The following is a 24,560-nucleotide window of genomic DNA, read 5'->3' as shown; positions in this document are numbered from 1 at the left end:
ACCGTACCAAACTCTACCGATGTTCAAAGGGTAACTATTTCTAATGTATTTTCTATAAATATAGAACAAACTGATATTCGTGTAATGTCATTTTAATTAATTATTTTTTTACATTTTATAATTATCCATTTAAAAGAAAAGCCTATAATGCATTCTGTTTATCGAGTATTTTCTTTTCAAATACAATATTGTTTACTTGGGGTCTGCTCGTTTTTATTATTATTAACACATATTTATCAAGGAAAACAAATAGAAAGAATAAGCAGCAAAAGAAAATAATTAATAAGCAGCAAACCTTTATAAGCAATGTTCCTTTGACACCAAATCGACAGATTAGAATTTATTTCTGAAGGACAATGTGACATTGAAGACTGGAACAACTAAGCTTGCCATCACAGGAAAACAAATTATAATCTTGTATATTAATAAAAACTATGTTTCTATAATATTTAAAAAAATAATGGGTTTTTTTCACTGTATCATTGATCAAAAATGCAGCCTTGGTGATCATAAGATTTATTGTAAAGGCACTGTGGGGTGTTTCATAGCTGTAACACATTTCTGTCTCTACCACTGTAGCCCTCAACACACACACACACACACACACACATCATACACAAAGCGAGTCAGACAGCATTTCTTTAGGGACGGTACATCAGACCAAGTTCGCCAGCTGAATTGTTGTCAAGTATGACATATACAGTTAAACTGACAAAAAGGAATACATACCGGTCATTTTTAAAGCAATGCTTAAGATATGACAGCTTGTAGAACATCTTTTCCACCAACTCACAGAAAACAAAACATCCTTCTTGGTAAATTAAACAACTGAAGTCACAATTATAAATATGTATTTATATATATATATATATATATATATATATATATATATATATATATATATATATAAATATGTATTTATAATTGTGACTTCAGTTGTTTATTGTTATATATATTGTGTGTAATTATATATATATACCCAATTGCCATTATATTCTGTCCAGCAGAATTTTAAACAAAATACATAGGGAGGGAACTCAATTTGGCCTCTCTGATGTTAAAATTAAACAAGATATTATCAAGATAATAATCATCAAGAGTGAATCTAACACAAAACAATTCCCCACATCGAGTGTGAGGTGAAAATCCAAGCACAGGATCAAAGTTAAAGATTTCAGGCTATGAATATCTTTAAGAGAAATTTCAAAGTGATCCAAAGTGATCCACTTTCAAAGGGATTCACAGCGGTTTTTAAGGATGTAAGAGAAATATGCCCAGAGGGAAAAGGACACAGAGCCTTAGCTTATTCTTCTATTTCCACTTTAATCCCAAATTGCATGGAAATACCCATCTGAGATAAAAACCAGACCGTATCTTCAGCCTCATCTGCAAAACACACTGCTCAAATGTGATTTTTCAAAATACATATTTAAAGAATTTAACGGTTTAATCACCAAGGTAACCAGGATGCAGTGACAGTCGCCATGAAAACATTTCCAAGGTTATGATCAGGCACTTACAATGAAATTGAATGGGGACCGTTTTCGGAGGGGAAAACTCTACTTAATTCAAAAGATACTACAAATTAAATTTGACAGAAAGTTCAAATTTATAGAAAACAAGAAAACAATTTGTTTATTTTGCATCTGAAGTAAATATCTTTTAAACATTCTTTTTTATATTTGCATTGCAAAACAAAAATAATGAGGAAGATATTATTTTGCCATTCCACGACTATGATTTAGGTCCTTTTATGGCCTTCAAATCAAAACGTCAATTTCCATTATGGTTTATAAAGCCTTTAAATCTTCTTAACATGCATATAGTTTTGTCTAGACTTTTGAAACCGTAAGACTTTTAACATGTATGGACTGTTCCCATTCTCTTCCATTTTAAACATAACCATAAGGAACCAATGAAAATATGTTGATTACCACAAAAAGTATCATAAATACAGCAAATATCAATTGTTTCCCTGACATTGATGAAAAAAGGAACAAGCTGGAAGTCATATGTTGTCTGAATTTATCCTGCAGACCCAATTTTTCCGGATGTGACAGACTGCTTACCTTAACATAGGAAGGCTGTTTCTCCAAAATAAGGTCTGCCACTCTTTTAGATACCTGTAAGACGAGAACACAAGCTAAAGGTTAACATCTGTTCAACATGTTCAGCTTTGTGCATTTAACACCTCTTTTTAATCATTTGCGCCATTCACTAAGCCTTAAAAAGTAGTATAAAAAAAAAAAAAACTACAAAACAACTTGAGACTTTAAAATTGAATTTTACTCTACTTCAGGATATTCTTGTTTTTCACATCTGCAACAATGACTCTGCAATGATATAATAATTGTTTTTTTGGGGCACCCAAACATTCAATGGGTAATAATGGCTTCACGGAAGGTCAAGGCATACCGAGGCACGTTTCGATCGATATGTGCGTCACATGGTGGGGCTGTCAGGAAGGAGAGGGCGGGATGGCTGTGAAGTGTTGGTGTGTCGGTGAGAGCTGAACAGATGGCAGACTCAGCTGAGCAGCGGCGTATGTTAGCAGATCTCACTGTGCGAAAAGCTGAGACCGACTGGCAGGAGAGCGCTGGGTTGTTTGTGTGTGTGTGTGTGCGTGTGCGCGTGTGTGTGAGATAAAGACAACTGAAAGAGACATTTCCAAGAGCACCTCAACTTGCATCAGCTCCTGGATCTTAAAGGAATAGTTTCCTCAAAAATTACAATTCTGCCATCATTTACTCAGCCTCGTGTTCTAAACCTGCATGGTATTTAAAAAGAAAATATTCTGAAGAATGAGCCATACAACGGAAGTTAATGAGGTCCAAAAACCAATCTATCAATCATTGTATGGACAAAAAAAACAACATTTTTGTATTTCTAATACTCTTATTTGCGTGTCCAAAGATGGAACAAATACCTAATGTTATATAAATTAAAGTAACCATATAAATAGCTACATAAGATAAAATAAATGCTAACTGAAAAAATAAATAAACCTAAACCTACTGCATTTATTTCAGATTGTTGCCAAGGAAACATTTCTCCTTTTTATTGTTTAACTAGATGTAATAACATAACTAAAGCTATAAAATCTAAACACTAAAAACAACAGACTTAAAAAAATAAAAAAAAACTTATGTACAAAAATGTGCATTATAACAGAAATTAATTCAAAATCATTTTTTCATTTTATATATATATATATATATATATATATATATATATATATATATATATATATATATATATATATATATGTGTGTGTATGAGTAAAGGGACACAATTAGGTGAACTATTTAAGCCACATCTTTCTAACAGATTATTAAAATCACAAGCTGTAAAAATAGAAAAATGCAGTGTTATTAATGCTAAGCTAACCTGCAATTTACCCACAGAATGAGTAAAGGTATTTTCTCATTGTGCAAAGATGGCCAAAAGAGACCTCAGCTTAGAAAGAGAGCCCGTTTTGATTTTCACAAAGCCCACTGCTCCACCTATTGGTCATTCATTTTTGTAAAAACCCCCAAAGGACGGATCGACGCCAGAACGAGAAAACAATCTGTGAGGAGCCTTCCGGTGTGCTGTTTCCAAAAACTGAGACGGAGACTTTAAGAAAACAGGTGGCCAACACACTCTATCTGAGTTGGACAGGCCGAACACGATGACGAGCAACAAAGCTGTCTGTCAGAGAGGCGCAAGACTCTCTCTGGATGCCTTCCGGCAGCAAACTGTGAGCGATTCCTGCATGGGTAATAACTCTAATTAGAAATCTATTAACCAGTGCTTGCACCAGAGCAGTAAACAGCCTGTAATTTTCTCTACCGCTGCTTCTACAAATCCAAATTACAGCAGAGAGGACTTATGTTCAAATTCAAACTAACTTACAATTCCACCTTATTTTCCAATTACGACAATCTTTCATAAGGACAAAAAACGAATATCACGTAATTAATAAAATTCGTGATTAATATTGTTCATTTTAGCTAATGACTACAAGAAAACACTTCTTAATATCCATCTAATCAGCTAAAACAGCATTACATTTAATTAGGACTGGAAAGAAAAAGTCCATTAGACAGTACAGTGAACACAGAGGCCAGAGGTAAACAAGATATCTATTGGGCCCTGGACGGTGTATTTTTATTCTTATTACAAGTGAATCGATTGACATTCATTACCAGATACAACAAACAAAAGGCTCATTTTAAAAGCACGCAGTTAAGAATGAATCACTTGAATGCTTTTGCGCCCTATTGTGTTGATAGAGATGAAATGGTGGTATTTGTGGAATGTTAAAAAACTTTTTTTTTTCCAGTTTGTAAGTCATTCGTTGATTAAACTCCAGACGTCTACAAGTGTAAAAACTGACACTTTCAAGTTAAATAAATGAATAAAAATATAACCACAAGATGCTTTTTTTATTTTAGATTTTTTTTTTGTGTGTGTGGTTTTTCCGAAAGAAATTTATCTGATCAAAAATAGTCAAAAAAGTAATATTGTGAAATTTTAACTAATTACTGTTTAAGCATATTAGAAAATTTGAATGGCAAAGCTGAATTTTCAAATCAACTGTATTGAACTTTATTGCCAATCAATACAATTTTTCCTATCCTCATAATAGGAAACCATTTTAGCATAAAAACTGTACTTAAAAGTTAGCCAGCTCAATTCAGCAGCAAATCCTAGTGAGAAACGACTGCTAAGAGTGTTGTCAGCACTGAAAACTTCTTCCTGTCCACCAAAAAAAGATAAAGAAACTGGCTTATTCTGAAATACACTTGCACCGCAGACAAGCAATTAGCTCAGTGATGAGTTCCTGCCAAAGAAGTGTCAGAGCTGTGTGTTAGCAGAAGAATAGGCTGCCACCTCCAATAGACCAGATGGATTTCTCTCCCACTGACCCACCGAATCCACAATAACCTACATCTGCCAACAGCACATTCAGAGACTCTGCATATGGGCAATCCAGAGAGAGCCATCTCCAAAATCATTTCAGATGGGCTGAGAGAGAAAACGCATCATTACTGTCAATAAGGCCATGTTCTCTTATGTAAATGACCCTGGAGGAGCTCGCATAAATCATGAATAAAATACCACACCATGTGAGCGTGCTTAGCGAGAATTAATGGCAATCAGCAGGAACTTCGCCTCAAACAGATCCTCCTCGGATGCCTGCAGATGTCTGTCATGACCCGGGATTGGCGTACAGGGACAGACAGACCCCCCCCGGTGACCCCAGGGCCGCTGCGCTCACAGAAAACGGCCTGCCCGTGGCCGGCCACAACAGACGGCGTCAGAGTCTGAGTCATTGGGTACCCCCAAGGATCCAGAGGACCTCATCTTTCACCCTAAAGCTGATAGGACAGCTGTGCGTAAGCAAGAAACAACAAAGACAGAGGTTGACATTCCTTTTTGTAAGGCTGCAGCCAGCAGTGAACTGTGAATCACCCCGGATCAAGACAGAATGTACTCACGCGCTCACAAGCACGCTACCCAATGCACTGGGAAGTTGTAAAAACACTAATAAAACTGTGACGTGTGCACCAGAATGAGATACAAGCAAAGAAACGAGTCAGAAAACAGTACTAATATTTCCCCTGACTTTTCAGGCATGGAAAAGATTAAATGATTCTTAAAAGGAGACATAAAAAAATAACATTATATGATCTGAAATTATTGTTGCACTTTTTTTTTTTATTATTTAAAGTGCCTGAAATTCATTTAACACTTTTATTTTGTATAAAATATTTAAAACAAGTAATTATTGTTTTTACATTTTTCTCTGAAAGTATAAGCTCTTGGTCTAGTACACACAAAAATAAAATAATAATAGTAATAATAATGATGATGATGATAATAATATCAACATTTGTTTCCTAATTTCCTTTCATCAGTGCTATCCAAATTTGAAAAGAAGTAAATTTTTTTTTTTTTATATTTCTAAAACGCAGCAGAAAAAAATAGGCCATTTATACGCAGGGTAATTTCCCACCACACTGAAAAAACTGTTTATTTACAGTTCATTTTATTATTTTTTCATTGTTTAAATGTTAAGGGGTTTCGTTAAAAACTATAATGTATCAACTTTAATTAAGACAAAGTTTTGAGACAAAGATAAATTCTTTCTGAAAGAGAATTTGTCACATATGAAAGACTGTCTGGTAAAGTTGTCTCTCTTCATTAGTAACAATGTCGAGCTTTATACTAACGATTAGCTTTTATGTAAGGAAACTAAACCAAACATAAATCATCATGTCAAGTCACAAAGTCAGATATTTTATCACAGACGAAAAGCATCCGTTATGATGCAAAAGAATCAGTGATATCATATCAGGTTTTTTTTTAAAGACTTCTCTGAATGTGGTACTTACGGCTGCTTGTTGTCTTTTTAGCTTATCTCTATACTCCTCGAGCTCCAGAAGGTTCAGATCCGGAGGGAGTTTCTGTTGGGCAAACACACACATGCATTTGAGATTTGAGAATTCACTTTATTCGGATGATACTATATTGAAGTTTGAAAATTGCGGCAGCCATCCCTTACAGAGGCATGGCCGAATTATCTCCAGCTCTGAAGAGTTTCTTAAACAACAGCAGTTGAAGAGCTCAAACAAACTTTTCCTTTAATATGCAGCCCAACTTCATTAGAGGAATAAACAAATAACACTCAATGTCCTATGCCCAAACAGAGCAAAAAACTGGACTCAAGTAAGTGTAGTTACTTTCCCTTTTGGCTGTAATTCTCATTCCATGCATGCAGCTTTTGCAAGGCACCACCAAATCTAATGAGATTTCGCATTTGCAGTATGTGAATAATCCATCAATAACTGTTGACTGGAACCAGTGTAAAGACCCCTGGCTGTGTATAGGCATATATGCGTCTGTATGCATGCACATGCGTGTTTGTGTTTATCTGTATACATATAAAGCGTGTGTGTCTGCAAAGAAAAGCGTGACAAAGAATACATTTTAAAAAATGCCGAACATCTTACAGTTTCTGCAAGTGGAACGCAAGACAATGAGAACACATTATGACATTCTCAAACACAAACCTCAAGCTCGTATTGCACCATGTCGAAGGAGTCACCGGAGAAGTACACTTCCTCTATGCTATCAATGATTTCCTGTTCTGCCTGTGGATCGGTGGGTTGCTCTCTCAATTCCCTCAGCTCCTCCTGCGGATACAAAAAAAAAAGGCAAATGAGAATGATTATTGGCAGGGAAATCCCGCTACTTCTGGGACACCATCTTGGGGAAGCTTGCCGTGCACCTAAAAACAGAGTTTGAATATTGATTATTTCTCACGCCTGGCTTAGAGCCAAGCTGAGTGCAAAGATTAAGCGGTCTTAGTGGCCATCCCTGAGGAACACCCTTCATGAACCTTAATGAGAACCGGCACAGGAGCATCAATTTCACTCAAAACAGCTTGAAGAAACAAAAGTCGTCCGCTTTTCTTTGAAGAGGGGTGCTGAGAGGCCCGTTGCGCATGATTCACATGACGTGATGCAACGTGGTTAAAACAGCTCCACGACCAAGACTGCGATAAACTTACTAAGCCGCACTGAATTACAAGAGCACATGCGTTTAACGTTTAAGCACCCATTAATTACAGCCGTCAGCCAAATTCACAGAAAAGAATTCCAAATCAATAAACCGCTTATTCGTGTTTGACACTACTGAAAGAACTCGGGAGTTGGACGCTTGGTAATGTATGATGGATCTTCCTATAAAAGGCAGCAATTTGATGTCATTGAGATAGAAGCTAAGGAATGATTTGGCCTGAAAGCCTTTAATCTCCTCAAAGACACACGATGCAGCGGGGATGCGGTGCGGTCTGATGTAGGCAGCGCTGTGAGAGAGCGTGGGTGAACTGGGGGACGGCACCGGCATCAGCATCCGCAGGGGGTGGGGTGCTATGAGTCATTCTCCACTGGTACGCGCACAACAAGAACAAAAGACACCGTTACCGTTAGGCCTTAAAGACACCTTGAAATTGTGATGCTCTTAGTCAAAGCCTAACAGCACTGATGCAAGCAATATATTTCAAGCGTGCTCATAAACAGTGACAGAATTAACAAAGTGAACTTAATTATGAAAAACGTAATGAGCAGTAATTTTTATTAATCCATCATTTAAAATTTTCTCCAAATGTTAACCATTTTTTTCATAGTATTTTAAGATAACAATATGCTGTAATGTTAACTAGGTAACATTTTAGTATATTTTGGACCTTTCCCCTACCCAAACTGCCTTATATTTTAGTACATTTTATAAACCTCCCACCATCCTTTTAACCATGGGTCAAATTTCACCCTACTATTAAAATTGATTAATTTCACAATTACTTTAAATATTCAAAGTTGAGTTGTAATTCAAATTGCTACTAATAGTTTTTAATAAACTAATTCAAATAAAATTAAATATCTTTGGGAGTAACACAATGAGTAAAAGAAAGTGAAGAACTACTTTGTGACGGACGCTACAAAGTTTGTCCCTTTTATTGTTTTTAATCATTTCTGCAAACTAATTATTTTATATCTACTTTAAGCTACCGTAGAGTATAGAATAATTTTCTATCACAATTTTTTTTTCTACCATCATTATAGCAAACAATCAAGTGTTTACAGGTGTTTAAGAAAATGCTGCAGTGGTTTTAATACCTTGAAGAGTTTTAGGATAAAATAGCAGCTTTTTTTTCCCCCTTTGGGGATTACATACATATTTATAAACTCTTGTATGTGTGGGCATGTGGATGTGTGTGCGCACCCTGCTTTACAGGAAAATATTCACTCTGTGGGAGAGAGATCTCCCAGGGGGGTACAGAACAGTACGGCTGAGGGGCTAAATCTTAGAAAACGTCATATATTTCTGGGTCAAATCTGATTTATTGATTTACTAAAAGCTGCATAACATCCGGAAAGGCCAAAAGTGAAACACACTAATTGTTTCTAAAAATATGGCTTCACAACTTTGTATGTATTCAAAAAGTTTATGCAAAAAAATGTGGTCTTTATAACATTTTCTTTACTGAAATCAAGGGATGTGCATGAGTAATCTCTCACTTAAATAGCAACATTAGTTTTGGCATAGGTTGCATAGGTTTTATAGTTAGCATTTACTTTTTTTTAAAATATATAATTTTTAATATTTAACATTTTTTAATTACTATTTGGAACGTAACATTTTTTACCACACGTCGCATTCATAATTTTTAATTAACATTTTAAATTCACCTGCAGTCCAGCAATCCTGGAGTTTTGAAACGTGTTCTTTTATTAATTTCTTGCCCCGCAAGCCTTCAAGCAATGTAAATTTGTGATATGAATTCTGAAAGGCAGCAAAAAACGTGAAACTTCTTGAAATGAGTTTGCGATTCCGTGCTCTAGCGCTCGCACTGAATGGAAGTCAATGGAATGAAAAGGGTACGTGGCGGCCCCTTTAATCAGCTTTCTTAAATAGCAACAAATTAGGTGAGAATGTAAAGTATCGCAACAAATTAGGTGTGAATGAAGTCCGCGATTTGATCGGACGAGATTGAAAACATCAATCATTTCCCACCCAAACGGTCACTTGGAAAATAAAACAAAAACTCTGCCACTCTAATTAAAATGATTGCCAAGCCTTTGTTCAATTATCTTTCCATCCCATGTAGACTGCCAATGTTTACCAAAATTAACACCTCTCATCCTTTTATTCCCTGTGTGCAGACGGAGACGAACGTGAGTCTATTTGCACATAAAAGTGTGACTCGACGTGCTATACATCAATCAAAGCTTAGGATGGGTGAACTGAAGGGTTACTGAATGATGCTGATCAAACGCAGGAGAGCGTGATTCAGAATCATATTAAAAATAACAATGAGCGTCTGTTCACACGGACTGGGATGAGAGAGGAGAGACAGACAGCTTGTGCTGATTTCACATCTGCTGCAAGACGTGAGTGAACCCCAGCTCACTCTGTACCTGCTCCAGCTTTTATTATATCTTTAGTACAACTCCCTTAAAAACCATCTAAATCTTCCAGGCTGCAATACGCTTGAAACGGGAGGGAGGGAGAGAAAAGTTGCTGATTATGAATTTATATGTAGTTGTAACCTCCAAAAGCACACCCACGCTTAAGAATGAGTCACCTTATGAATAATATTCCCCGTATTACAATACGCTCTGCATAATATGATGAGGGCAATGACGAGATTAGTCTAATGACGTAAATAAACAGTATAAATGTTCATTAATTTTAACAGCAGTTCTTCGAGAGGCGTTCAACTCCTTAATCATGTGATTGTAGTGCCATCTAGGGGACACGGGAGAATGTGCAGAAAAAAATGGACACAAAACATCACAGAAGAACATTTTTTTTCATAGTTAATATCCTGTTATTTGACGAGTTTAAATTACAAAACTTTTTCCAGGTACAACCGCAAAGCCATACAGCAGAAAAGACCAGACAAGCACGCAAGTACAAAAAAACGAACACTTAAAAAAATAAAACGGTCATTGGCCAATTGGCTTGTGACACTGCAAAGCAGCACACGGTTTAAAATATAGTACAAAAAGAAATATGGGAACCTCATTTGTATTACCTGACAAATCAAACATCAAATATATGGTCCGTTAATTAAAACTCTTTCACTGACTTTTCATCTCTTCTTAAGTTTGAAAAAAATGTTGATTCCTGTAAAGGAAAACAAAATGCTAGCATTCTTGTAATGCCATGGACTGAACAATATCTTGTTTGCTTGTTCAAAGAAAATGATCATTTGCAGACAAAGACTTGGCAACAAATCTATTTTTCCTCCACACGGTCCTGGTTAATGGCACAGAGGCACTTGGCAGCTATTTCAAGGGCTAATCCATCATTTTCCTGTACACGCTATAGACAGAGCGTTCGTTTCAATGATCAAACGCTTTCCCACTGCCTCGGTCATTTCAGGAGATTTTCAAAAGTGCTGAAACAATCCCCACTGGGACCTGAGCCAGATGGTTCTGAAAAATCATTTTCTGAAGTACGTGTAACATACAACAAAAAATACGGAGTAACAACAAACACTCACTGCCAGTCGGAAAGAGTCTCCTTGATTTGGGTTATTTATGTCTGCAATAAAAAGCGTCTGCAGAAAATATCAGAGCTGCAGTGTACTTTGAGCACTAACATTACCTTAGAAAACTACAGCCAGAAGATCTAAAAGGGCCTAATCACAAAAACGCCCTGCTGATTTAATGGACCTGTGAGGCAGCAGGGCTAAAACCAATGCACTGGACCATGGCCAACGCACATCTATCTCACTGAATGAAGGTCATAATACAACTCAGTGGCTCAGACAAAGTCTAATTTACTTTTTTTATACTCTCTCTTAAGCATTTCAGAAACACTTTTCATGTCAAAGTATCTGAATTGTATTTTCACAAATACAACTGAGATGCATTTATTCAAATATTCATATTCTACCTCTTTCAAATTATGATCAATCCCCAGGAGAATAACTCTGAGGTTATTTTCGGAACATTTTCTACACGGAAAAATGAAAACATACATACATACATATGAGTACTGAGATGCATCAAAAATATAAACGGCAGCAAAACAAAATCTGTTCTCAAACGTGAAAGCTTCATGCAGGTACAGGTTAGGTTTAAGTCACCTTGCTGGGGGTCCTGAAGCTCTCCACAGGGCTCATGTCCGCCACACTCTCCTGAGGACTCTTCAGACCCTGGCAGAGGAAGGAAACAGCGAATTATAAATATTAGGGTGTTGAGATCCTTAAAACAAGAGTTTTCAATATTGCAGAGAGAATGGACCTCCAAACAGAAGACTCAAAAAAATTGTATATTATTTAAAGAACCAATGTATACTGTTATAAATGCATGTGAAATATTACATTATTTAATTTAGAGTATTTTACAAAACAAACAACATTGTTTTGTTTTAATATAGTACTGTACTGTTGGATTTATTAATATTTATGATTTAATGCCATGTCACATTTCAATTTCCCAATTGAGTTGTATATATATCATTTCGATTTGTTTATTACCAGTTTAAATATTTATTTTAAATAACTGCTAGTTATATCTTATTTTAATAGTTATTTATACATTTTTACACAGTTTTTCTGTAAACCTTTACACAGCTGCCCTAGCTCTCCCTTGCAGCCCTCTGACTGAAACTCATAACCATGAAGTATACGTTCTTTTTACATACAAGCAGATTATTTTACAATTAGCGGTTTAAACAGGGTTTAAGCCTAGTTCTAGACTGAAATATAAGAGTGGTTTCAACTGAAATAAACTTGCACTAATTGATTTTAAAATATAACGGTGCCTTCGTTTTGTTTCAAGATGCGCCCCACTAATGTTTTTTTTTCTAAAGCATGTTTACAATAATTATTTAAATGTCCTAAATGAACTACGTCTGGCTTAGACTAAGCCCTGTCTGTGAAACCAGGCCTAGATGTTTTAGCAAACACTAGTCAGAGGGGTGGGTATATTCTTCCCTAGCTGAAAACAGCATCCTGTAACTATAGCAATGGCTTAGGCAGCTTTTGGGATCATTAAAAATATCGAAAACATGAATGCAGCCATCGACACTTCACTACGATTTACATAAATCTAACACATTAATTGACGAGATTTGACTCCAGTGCCATTTAACGTTGCTTAAGTTCAATTTAAACAAGACTTAAACATCCTTGAAAAGCAAGACATAAAAAAAAAAAAACACTGTGTAATTTATATTCAGAAATAACCATAAATATGAGCAATAATCCACCTGATACTGCAGGAGATCATATTTGCAAAACGACAAAATAATGTTAACAACACCCAGCCTATGTTTACAGTCTTAACGTCTATTTATAACAGGCTTAAAAGAGAGTTTCTTTTTTTAGTTTGTTTACTGATTATGAACATATGAACATTGTGAACTATGATTTTTGATCAGGAGCTCAACATCTTTTTAACGTTTATCTATGTTTTTATTTATCATTCAGATATTTTCGTTAATTATTCAAAACGCACTGAATAAAATCGTTATGATAACATGAGTAAATGTGGAGAACTCGACAAAATATAAGCTGCTTTTCAGTTTATTTGTGTTTTAGCTAGCAGGCTAGCATACTTAAAATGCTTCCGGATCCGCCAATGAAATCAAGAATCACACTGATGTAAGATGAGAAATAACCCACCTGACGGGCCATCAAAGACTTGATTTTCTGCATCGTAGAGCTGCAAACACTAAACAATAATCGCAATGTATCCTATGGTGTTTTTCTGTCAACCAGCGATTCAGTACTAGCTATTCTAGACAGGTGCCATGTTTCACAGTTGGACTCACGTGACCGGCGGCTAGTGCAGCATGGGATATGTAGTTCTTCTGAATGACATACCGCTTTCGGCTTAATGCCAGAAAACAGCAGTAAACAAAAACTGTTAATACGGAAGCCCATTTCCGCAATATAAGAAAAGCCATGCTTTGATAAATACTATTATGACCAATAAACTAACGAAATTTCCTTCTTTTTTATTTGGTCATAAATGTTTTCATGTCATAATTTTCATTTGGATTTTTTAAGTGTAATTATGGGGCATTCTCAGAATTAAATACGTTTTTTTATGTCATCATTTCCTTTTTTTTCTCTCAAGTGCACTTTTTGTCTGACGGATTCTAGATATATTTCCGTATTTTTCATCCAAGCATTTTAAGACATAATTGAACACAAAAACTTTTAATGTCTACACTAACTTTTTGATTTCCAGACACAATGAAATCTCTATTTGTTGCGGAATAGAGTCAACGTTGTGTGCTGCACCTGAGGTCCAACAGGCACGTAACATAAAAGGAGTCAAGGAATTCTTGGAACACCTCAGCTGTTTTGGGCTTTTACATCTCAGTTCAGGGAAAGGTTTACAGCTAAATATTTGCTACCTGATAAAAATATTTTAGCGTGGGTGTTTGAGGCGAGCTCTTCCAACTGGCTGTTCATGCTGATGTGAGCACACATAAGAGAGCAAGTGTTGCTCGTCAATAAAGCGCCGCTGATATCACTGAAAATTTCCCTGTCAAATAAGGGAGTGGTGCCTCCTTCCCTCCAGGCAGCTGAGCTGTTGATATAATGCTCCTGCTCTTCCTTTGAAGCAGAGAAAATAAACACATAGTCATATTATAAATCTTCCTTTTATAAAGCACTGTATGTCGGTAGTATTACTGCTGAGGTAATATTGTGGTTATTCCAGACAATATTCCAGGCTTAAAATGCCCAAAAGCACTCACCAAAATTAAAATGATCAACTTCATACGTGCAGAGAAAGCCTAAATGCCACACACAGCAAATTTTAATATTAATCTTTTGGAAATGTTAGACATTTCAGCACATATAAGCAAAAAGAGACTCATAGAGGAGGCAGTTCCATAAACATAAAGTGCTAAAAAGCAAATCAACATTTTAAAGATACATGTGTCTTACTATATCTTACTATATCTCTACATCTAATTTAAGAAAACAAAAGAAAAATATTTGTAAAACCTTTATTTTCAAATTACGAAGCATCCATCTGTTTAAACGGGTTTGAACAGGTGCAGGTGCAACACATAGAAAAACAAAACAGACACAAAATGTCTGTTTTACATTCAACAAACTGCTACCCGTGAAATGGGACAGGCGTGTGGCATCTTAAAAATGTAACGAGCGATCTTACAGAATACGCTGCAGTGTGCAAAAAAAAAAAAAAAAAAATACAGATTCATAGTACAAAATGCATACATTATATTTACATTCATTACGCAGGAACAAAAACAATGTTAGATGACGGCCGTATTTATACATAAATACTCTCAGCTTTTCATTAAGCGTGTTGCTACAGAAAAAAATCTCATAGTTCTCTTATATATTCTTTTTTAAGACGATAAAAACTTCAGTGGCCAGCACAAGTTTATAAATGTATGATTCGCAGACCTCAAGTAGTACAAAAACGAATAACTGTAAAACAGAAGAAGTGCATAAAACAAAATGTGTGACGGTAGAGAGAAACATTGGCAGGAAAAAAACAAAACAAAAAAAAACAGTGAAACTCCTTTTTGTCTTTACATCCGTGCGCTCTTGACTATCCGCCTCTCTCTTATTTCAAAAGACTCAGCGTAGGAGTTTCAGGCACATGTCGGATGACGTCATAGATGGTGGTATGCAAATCTTTGACTGAATCGAGCCGTGCCAAAGACCTGCAGGATGCCTGGAAAACACAGAGAAGAAATATCAAACTGTTTGGGGGCAAAACTGCCGATGCAAAATACTAATTTACTCTTTGTTCGGTTTCACCTGTGTCGAGTCCATTTTCCCAGGTACAGAAACAAATTCATAAATGCCGAAGTCTTCAGTTGCATCTTCATGACCTGCAAGTATATTGATCAGATGAGTGAACGCATATCGCAGTGCAAAGGTCAATTTATTTGCAATAAATGAATTGGCTCTGAAATACACTGAGAATTGTGTCCTTAATCACTTAGCCCCATGTCATTCCAACCCAGTAAAAGCGGAGAGACACGCATGAGACAAACTGTTAAATAAAGTTGTTATTTTTATTTTCTTTACATACAAAAAGTAGCTTCATAACATTAACAAACCTCCTGGTTGTGATCAAAGATATCTTAAACTGTGTTCTGAAGACGGATTAGGCTTTTATGGGTTTGGAAGGACATGGGGATAATTGATTAATGACTAAATTTTCCTTTTGTGGTGGAGCAACCCATTAAAGCGATTTGTTCCCGCACTAATAATTAAACAGTGTATGAATCATTTTCATCCACTCTTTTTTAGTTCACTAGTGCACAAGTCATTGATTACACCCTGCGTATTTTCCAAAGAGAGTGACTCTGTGTGCGTAGCTAGCAAGGTGGAAAATATGTTTATAGTGTATGCTGACAGAAACCAGGCAGATATGATTATAGTAGTTGTGTTGTTAATGGGCTTGGGTAGTTTGTTTGCACAGAGAGGTAGTGTACACATCCCTGCTTAACAACACAGGTATATTATAGTCCGACACATGCAGTAAACCTACCAGAGCGGTGTAGTCCTTTCTGCTCTGTCATTGGCCTGGAGGACAGGATAATACATCAGTGACGTCGCATAAATAAATAAACGTGTCGTGTATTTCTCGGAGGTTTGTACAGATAAGAAATATTTTCTTACCGCCTGTGAATGTTCTTTATTACTGTACAAAAAAGATAAAACAATCGATTGGCAATTGAAAGGACTGCTAATGATTTTAATTATTCAATTTGAATATAAACAATTAAATGCTTCCCAAATACATCGAGTAAAAGTGCGCTAGCATACACCCGGCAAACACAAAGCTTTAAACAAATTGGATTTTGTTCAAGTGACACATTATTACGGTAATGCCTGAATATTTAAAAAAATCTGAACGATATCATACTTCGTCTTGGATGGCAGCTCTTCCTTAGGAGCACAAACATCATACACACTATGATGAGGATCGAAGAGACTGTGATGAAAGTCAGTGGGGACAGAGCACTCCCTTCCTGGCTGTGTTTTGCATTTCCTGGAAACAAATCGCTTTCGGTGTTAGTTATATTGTATATTAGAAAATAAATCACTACCACACTACCATAAACCTGCATTGCATGCTTGCATTTTTAATTCTGTATCCACACCAAACTAAAATTCACTGCCTGTAACAGTGTAAACATAAGGACAGGTGCCAGCCCCTATTTACTTTCCAGTGGAACAGCAAGACTTAATCACAGGTGGGATAGATTTGCACTTAGCAACTGGGAAGAGAAAAAAAACTTGCCATGACCATGTAGACAAATAATGGATGGAACAAAGAAATAACAAATAGGTTAGACTAACTTCACAATCATTATTGCAATTAATAATTTTTTAGTAATATTATTACTGAACATTATATATGGGAAGTTGAAAAATATGAATTGGACTGCGTCTATTCACTATATATATATTTTATAATTTTTTTTTTGGGTAGTAATAGTAGTAGTATTAGTAGTACTACTAGTAGTTTTATGAGCAGCAATGCTAATTCGATTAGGTCCGAAAAAGGATTAATTTTGAAATTAGTTATTTTTTGATATGAAGAGGACTAATGTGTATATTTAAAACAGTGACTGCAAACATACCTTTGTCAATTCTGGCCATCACCAGTGTGAACTTGGTCTCGTCCTGCTTCTTCGTCATATTGTTGAATGCTCTGCACAAGAACTCTTTACTCTGGGGTAATTCATACGGCTTCACTTCAAACCGTGGTCCGATCATGAGAACCTCCGAGCCGTTCTTTGTCTTAGAGATCCAGACGCAGGTGTTGGGAGGGTTGGAGTCCGCAATACACTCGAAGAAGACCAGTTCCTCCGGGTTCACCATGAAGACCCCTTCGGTTTTCAGCCCTTGGTCAGAATTTACTGCCAAGTTATAAGGCCCATCTGAAAAATTTGGTAATGTTAAAAATCTTCAGTAGTAGGTTCTTTTTCTAAATCATTGGAATTTTCTATTACTATGTTTTAGTTCTATTACTATTAATTGCTCGAATTAATTTTATTACTATTAATGATACTGTAAAATAAGTCTCCTTTTTATGTAAAATCAATTGGCTTTTATTAGTCTACTGATATGAGATACTGGTAATTAGAGGTACAACTTTCTTAATCCTCTTTTGTTAAATGACATGTCAGGACAGATCAAGCTTGATATCTGAGTAACACTGCAAGTAATTCTCAGGCCGCAGGAGGAACCTGCTGGACAGTGTGCAATAACAGAGCAATGATTTACACGTGGGATGATAACGGATGATGAATGAGCTTAGTCAGAAAGTACAACAGATACTCACAGAACACAATGAGCTCGGCTGGTTTGCTTAGCTTACTGCTAATGTGGTTTTGGGCCTCACAAATGTATTGACCGATGTCTTCTTTCTTGACAGGCTTTATAACAAGTGTCCCATAATCCTGTGAGAATGTGTGCCGCTCACTTGCACCAACCACCATGCTGTTTTTTAGCCATTTGTACTGCACATTTGTCCCATGTTCAACAGAACAAGTCAGAGTCACGTTGTCCCTGTCTTCCACCAGTTCTGATTCTGGGGTCTTACTAATAACGGGGATGGATACAGGCACTGGGAGCAAAAAAAGACATTCAATTAAGGACTTAAAAGAAAATAAATATTCTGATTGATATATATATATATATATATATATATATATATATATATATATATATATATATATATATATATATATATATAATAAGACGTCAGTTATGCTGCTTAATATTTTAGAAACTGGTATTTGTTATTTAAAATATATTCTTGGTGTATTATTATGGTTCTAGAACAAACTGTTTCACATTCATAGAAAATAGTGAATATTTTGTTAAAAAAAAAGGGTGAATAAAGGAACAATTGGGACATGCAAAGACAAACTGTGAGTTAAAAAGCCACACTTATGAGAAACAAAGTCATAGTTGCACAATATACAGTTCAAATGTGAGATGAAAAGTCAAAAGTTGAGTTTAAAAGTTGCAATCGCACAAACCAAAGCCAGAGCTGCATAATATAAAAATGTGAGATGAAGTCGTATTTTGAGTTTAAAATTTACAATTACACAAAAAGGCACAGTTGAGAAATATAGGCCTGGTTTCACGGCATAGACTAAGCCAGGATTATGCAATAGATCGATTAGAAGTTATTTTTTATAAAAGTAGAAATGGAAGAAATCAATGCTGGAGTCCATCTTAAAACAAAACAAAGTTATACATACAAAGTTACAACATAAAGTTCAAAATGCATTAAAAAAATGAGTTTAAAAGCTGTAATTACAGTTGTAAAAACAAAATAGTGGCCACACAATATAAAGTTAAAAATGCGAGACAAAAGTCAAATTTTGAGTTTGAAAGTTAAAAATCACACAAAACAATCCCTTGGCACATAGCAAGATTTAGTCACTGAAATTTATGAAATCACATTGGGTGGTATAAAGTAAACTGAAGTTTACTGAGAGATGAAAACAGCTTCTTATCAATGACAGTTTCACAGGATGTTAAAAGCATTAGGAACCAAAAACACTACATCAATAGCTGTACTTAATGAGATCCCCCTTATAAGACTCATACGTTCTTACCGCTGACTGTGACCGTCACTCTTTTTGTGACAGCAACTGGACTGGGGTTTCCTGGGAAGACGATGTTGATCTGCAGCTCATATTCCCCCTGTGTGTCTTCATACAGACGCTCAAATTTTAGTGAGACATCTGGCAAATTGAGTTCCAGACGGTTGGTTAGGCGCAGGTTTAGGATGGCATTGACGTTGTCGAAAGTGACCAAAAGTGTGTTATTAGGTTTGATCTTGCACCAGGAGCCCTGGAACGTGACGTTCTGGAGATCATAATGAGTCTCAACTTTGAGGAGCATCGAGTCCCCCACTTTTCCGTGCTGTGTGGGCTGCACTGAAACGCATTCAGTGCATTTAGGGTCCGCACCTGTTCAAAGGAGAGCGGTAAATGCTGTTTAATGACTCGTAGTGTCAAAAAAATATAAGCAGCATTTTAAAAAGCTATAAATTTAAAAAAAAGTGTTTCAGACAAAATCAAATATTATCTTTCAAAAAAAGATAATATTTAATATTTACACTAAAATGCAGTATCTGACGTGTTATCCTGTCATGCTTTCCTTTTTTTTTCCCCAAACCGGGACAACCGCGGGGAAAAACGGGACAAATATCCGCTCAACCAATCACATCGCACCATTCCACACACTGTAAACAGTACCGGTTATAGTGCCGCTTTAAATACACCCGACATCCTAGTTTTCCTCATCTACTTTGTGATCAACAAACAAACTAAAAAATATAGCTTCAGAATGAATCGCATGTGATTGTCAGTAAAGGCGGTTCTGTGATTTGTATCACATGCTTTTTAGGTGGAGCGCATTTAATACACACAGATCAGGAAGTTGAATGTATGGTTGTTCATGATGAAATTTACTTTATTGTGATTAGTTTATATCATTAACAAGATGACCTGTTAAATTCATTTTGTGAGCGATGACTGTATATAAAAAAATATATATAATATAAAAATAGCATTGACAATAGTTCAGAGAGGGGGGTGGGGGGTGGGGTAATCAGCTTTTACAATAAATAATTTTTACGTTTTATTATAACTTAAAGATGCTATGTGAAAGTTTGAAAGAGAAAATGTGTTTTCTTGCTAGAGAAGAAATTTTTACTTGAATCAAACAACCAAACTCTTCATATGCAACAGTTTTGTGTAAGGTTAACAGAGCTATTCAGTCATCGTGACGTCCGTTGTAGGTTAAATCGAAGGCCAAGTCACCGTGGATTTCCCAAAAGGAAGTCAAGAACAGTGGAGGGTTTTTTTTTTTTTTTTTTTTTTTTTAATTCTTGGCTAAAATAAGGTCACTGGACTGAAATAGACTTTCAAAGCCTATATTTTGCAGTAAAAAGTCAGTAAAATGTGAAAGTTGAAACCATTGTGTGCTCAATAACAACACTTGATAGGTATGTAAGCAGATCGACTTTAAGTTTACATGCAATTATATACAGCAATCTCTTAAACTTCAAAGGATTTCACAGTATCAACGTAAATATCAAACGAACATTTGTATCGGTAACATTGACTTTTAAAAGAATAGGAACAAGTTATTTGAGTAAAGAATCCTTTATTACACAAACTTGAAACCGTTCTAATGAAATTTTTTAAGCCTCCCATCTGAAAAAATAAAAGTTAGTAATATGAAAATAATAAATCATGTTTTATTTTTGGCAAAGGTTTGCACAGCAGAGGTATACCAAATTACATGGACAAACAAGATATTCCTTAAAAATGCATTCTAAAGTTTAAATACATTCATTACTATATGTTGTTATTATTGTTGAGTATAGGCTACACTGAACAGGCTAATTTGTTATCATTTCAAGTGAAACCTAACCTTTATTTTGACGGTTTGTAGTGGACTTTTGAGTATCAGAGTGCATTTGACAATAACTTTTCCTAATTTTATTTGAGGAAAACCAATGTCATTTTTTCTCAGCGCAGGTCCGCTGCTGTTCATGTTTAGTGGCTGAAAGCACCATTAGTGTCACGCTCAGTCCACTTCAGGGATGGAAATGAGATATTATCTCTATCTCTAATTTACTCCACTGTACATGTGCCTAAGCAGCCTAGCAAATATAATGAAGCAGCCGAGCAGAAAAAAGCTGCGTATGCACAGGTGAAAATTATTATTATTATTTTTTTATTCATAAGATATAAATAATGTGCACGTTCAAACCATGACAAACCGTCGTACCGGTATATCGTTACAACCTTATACCGCATGACAGAAGATTATTAAACAACGAAATCTAAGCGTGTTAGAATTAGGAAAGAGTCACGAAAGTATATTTAGCCTTTCGTGACTTTATATGTACTTTTTTTTAGTATTTGAAGTACACTACAAACAGTCCACTCAAACTGCCTCATATTCTCAATATTAACGTTTTGGTCATTTGCGCAGAAGAACCTGCAATGTTTCTCATTAACAGCGACTCCGCTGATTAAAACATTGATCTAAATCCGTTGCTAATCTGAGCGGCTTTCCTTCCCCTCCGGTTCACTCAGACACTTCAAATCAACCGTGCAATAGAAAATCTGCGGAGTGCCACACATCCCTCACATCGTCTGCAATTCCAGCACGACGCCGGCTTTAGCCACACACAGATCTGTAATCACCACTGCTTTTCCCCTCATCCTTTACCTGCCTGAACAAATATTGACCGGCTTCTCAGAATGATAGTAATCAAACATCAAGTTCTCTCTAATTTGCCTGAACAGGTCCGTGAGCAAACACTCGAGCGCTGCACGCACTGCACGAAGCCATGGAGACCCGATTGAGAGAATAGAGCTCCCATGATGCTGGGAAGGTAACGTACTGGACTGAACTGATGCATCTCATTTACTTTAGGATAAGATTTCTTTCGCGTGGACGAAATGAACGGAGGCCCTGTTTTAACTGACAGCTGTTGCTCTGCATTACGTTGCTAGGCAAGGCCATGTGGCAGCAGGCAGGTAGGCAGCAAGCAGGTAAACAGTCTCATACTCCTCCCTCTTTATCGCTCTCAGGCCCCTTAACTACCCGGACGCGGCCATCTCCACCCCCTTTACTAGCTTGTGCCGGCCTGCTGACAGCCAGTGTTGTGCATTACAATAGATGACTGCGCGGCTCGTGTTGTGCGCTAAATAATAAATAAAGACACCCCTATCGCACGCATTAAGGACCAGAGGGCAGATTCGGTGGAAGCAAAAAGTGTGCCTGTGTTTACGCCACACTAAGCTATGAATACATCACTAATAAGTGTGCTTGGCCTGTTCTGGGCTTATTGTCTCCAAACAAGGTGAGGATTATTGAGGGGATGGCAACAGCGCACAAAACCGCCACAACAGGCGCTAGGAATTGAGCTATTCACAGCGAGAAGTGAATGAGCGACTCCCTGTGCGTCCCCAAACACAAACAAACATGGGACTATTCACACCCCGTGATAATCTACTACGGTCGTTTGTGCTGCCACCAAAATGCACATACAAATGAGTGGACTGGAAAATGAACAAAAGCCTGACCGTGAATAATCCAATAAGCCTCGAATGTTTGTTTGTGTATTTTTAAAGCAGCATGTGACGCGAAAGGCTAAATGTAGGAAGCGTCTGCCATAAGACAGTGAGTCATATTTATACATTTAATACATTTTGTGTGGTGATTGAAAAATATGTGGTTATGTCAAAATGCTACAAATTTTATTTAGTAAAAAAAAATTTTTGAATTTTTTTTATAATATTAATAAAGTTTTGAAGAAAATAGGATTTTATAGAATTTAGGGTATACACATATACATATATATATATATATATATATATATATATATATATATATATATATATATATATATATATATATACACACACACTGTATATACTTTTGTTCAGCTACACCTATAACTGAAGTTACAGTGGGAATATATTTTACTGAAAATTTCAAAATGGAAGCGAAAGTTTTCAAAAGCAAATGGAGGAAGCAATCGCCATGTTATTTCAGAATTACAGAATTATTAAAAAAACCACAGTTCTACTCTTTCAAGTTCTATACAGACATGCTACTTCAAATAACAATACTGTGCACAGAAGGTTGCTTTTTGCTTAAATTCAACAGTCGCCAATAGGAAATAATATTTACAAACAAATATTTAAATGCCTTTTTTCCAGAGTACCCCTCCATCACATCGCTTAAATATGCGCATAACTTTGAATGACAATTTTTAGGTTAAACAATAAACATTTATTTTATAGCAAATCATTTAAACTTTATAATTGCATTTAATTAAAAGACATCCCAAAATATTGACTGCCTATGGCTTATCCTCACATCTTTGGCCTAAAATACATTTAAAGTTTTAGTGTGTGCAAGTTTTAAGTCTCAGCGCATACAATTACTGCTGCCGTTCATTCAAAAATGAATAAAAAGCATCTTACCAGGAATGATTAGAAATATGGTGGACATGAGCAGAAACATAGTGACTCCGACACATTCCATTTCTGCTATATAATCTCTAGAAGCTGTGTGACAAGAAAAGAGAACTGGTGACAGTATTTGCCAGGGAAATGAGAGAAGCTAGTTAAGGCCCCTCCCACGTGCCATTTGGACACATACACCTGGCCGAGCTTCCAAAACACTGCTGGCAGCCCGAGGGCCAGAGACAGTCTCACCGATACACATTCTCTGCAGATATACACAGCTTAAGCACACAGTGTCAGATCACATGAGGAAAGCTCACTTGATCAGTCGCGGCACACACACACACACAACTACAGGTATGAAACCAGCACAGACCGACATTCAAGTTTCAGACGGACACAGGGTCACTCAATGCACAGACATGCAAAGTTTTCCTGAATCCATGCATGACTTAAGATACAAAACAATGTTTTGAAGAATCATCACACACAAAGTCCGAGCAAAGCTTGAGATAAATACCCAGAACTGACCTTAAGCGTCATTAAAGTCCACAGCTAGTATTAAAAGAAAACTTCAAAAGCTCACTTGCAAAAATATTACCTATCCAAAAGGTTAAGGAACGGTTTTCAGAAACCGCAGATAAGCTCTACTGTTCAAAGGTTCGGAAATATTAATAGGTTTATTTAGCAAGGACATATTAAATTTAAACGATGGTGTCACAAAAATACTAAGCAGCACAACTTTGTCAGCATTAGTAAACAATTATTTTTTTTATTATTTAAACAGTCACAATATGTTATAATAGAACTGTTTTTACTGTATTTGATAAAGATATAAAATACCTTACCAACCCCAAACCTTTGTATTTGTATATTAGGATTTTATGCAGTTTTGCTTTATGTGGTTTAACGCATTAACAAAGCGTAAACTCGCCTTAGAGATTTGGGTAAAATATAGTTGTTTTGAAATGCTGCGGAAGATCAGTGCAGGAAACACAGATTGGTTCTACCATCACAGAAAGAAAACCGTG

At 36.1% G+C, this 24,560-nt stretch overlaps 2 protein-coding genes across 3 annotated transcripts in view; both read right to left on the bottom strand.

The window, feature by feature from the left end:
* vps50 (VPS50 EARP/GARPII complex subunit) overlaps positions 1-13,342 on the bottom strand; it is a 102,097-nt gene extending 88,755 nt beyond the window's left edge. For both annotated transcript variants that reach the window (XM_043217854.1, XM_043217855.1), the window contains exons 1-5: positions 13,190-13,342; positions 11,648-11,716; positions 7,059-7,181; positions 6,381-6,452; positions 2,070-2,123 (exon numbers count right to left, since the gene is read on the bottom strand). In XM_043217854.1, the coding sequence (XP_043073789.1) occupies positions 2,070-2,123; positions 6,381-6,452; positions 7,059-7,181; positions 11,648-11,716; positions 13,190-13,222 (351 nt within the window). In that variant the 5' untranslated portion in view covers positions 13,223-13,342. The remainder of the gene's footprint in view (positions 1-2,069; positions 2,124-6,380; positions 6,453-7,058; positions 7,182-11,647; positions 11,717-13,189) is intronic.
* A 1,173-nt stretch (positions 13,343-14,515) lies between these two features.
* Positions 14,516-24,449, bottom strand: hepacam2 (HEPACAM family member 2). The gene is made up of 9 exons (XM_043217865.1): positions 23,548-24,449; positions 19,147-19,503; positions 17,859-18,143; positions 17,155-17,454; positions 16,434-16,559; positions 16,187-16,208; positions 16,056-16,090; positions 15,317-15,390; positions 14,516-15,230 (listed from the first exon to the last, which is right to left on the bottom strand). The coding sequence occupies exons 1-9, from the start codon at positions 23,606-23,608 to the stop codon at positions 15,120-15,122; spliced, it is 1,371 nt and encodes a 456-aa protein (XP_043073800.1). The 5' UTR covers positions 23,609-24,449; the 3' UTR covers positions 14,516-15,119.
* Positions 24,450-24,560: the final 111 nt, after the last annotated feature.

The sequence above is a fragment of the Puntigrus tetrazona genome, chromosome 19 (genome assembly GCF_018831695.1).
Source record: "Puntigrus tetrazona isolate hp1 chromosome 19, ASM1883169v1, whole genome shotgun sequence".
In the NCBI taxonomy this organism is placed as follows: Eukaryota; Metazoa; Chordata; class Actinopteri; order Cypriniformes; family Cyprinidae; genus Puntigrus; species Puntigrus tetrazona.
Note: the sequence above shows the minus strand (reverse complement) of the source record. Positions and strands in the feature narration are given on the sequence as shown.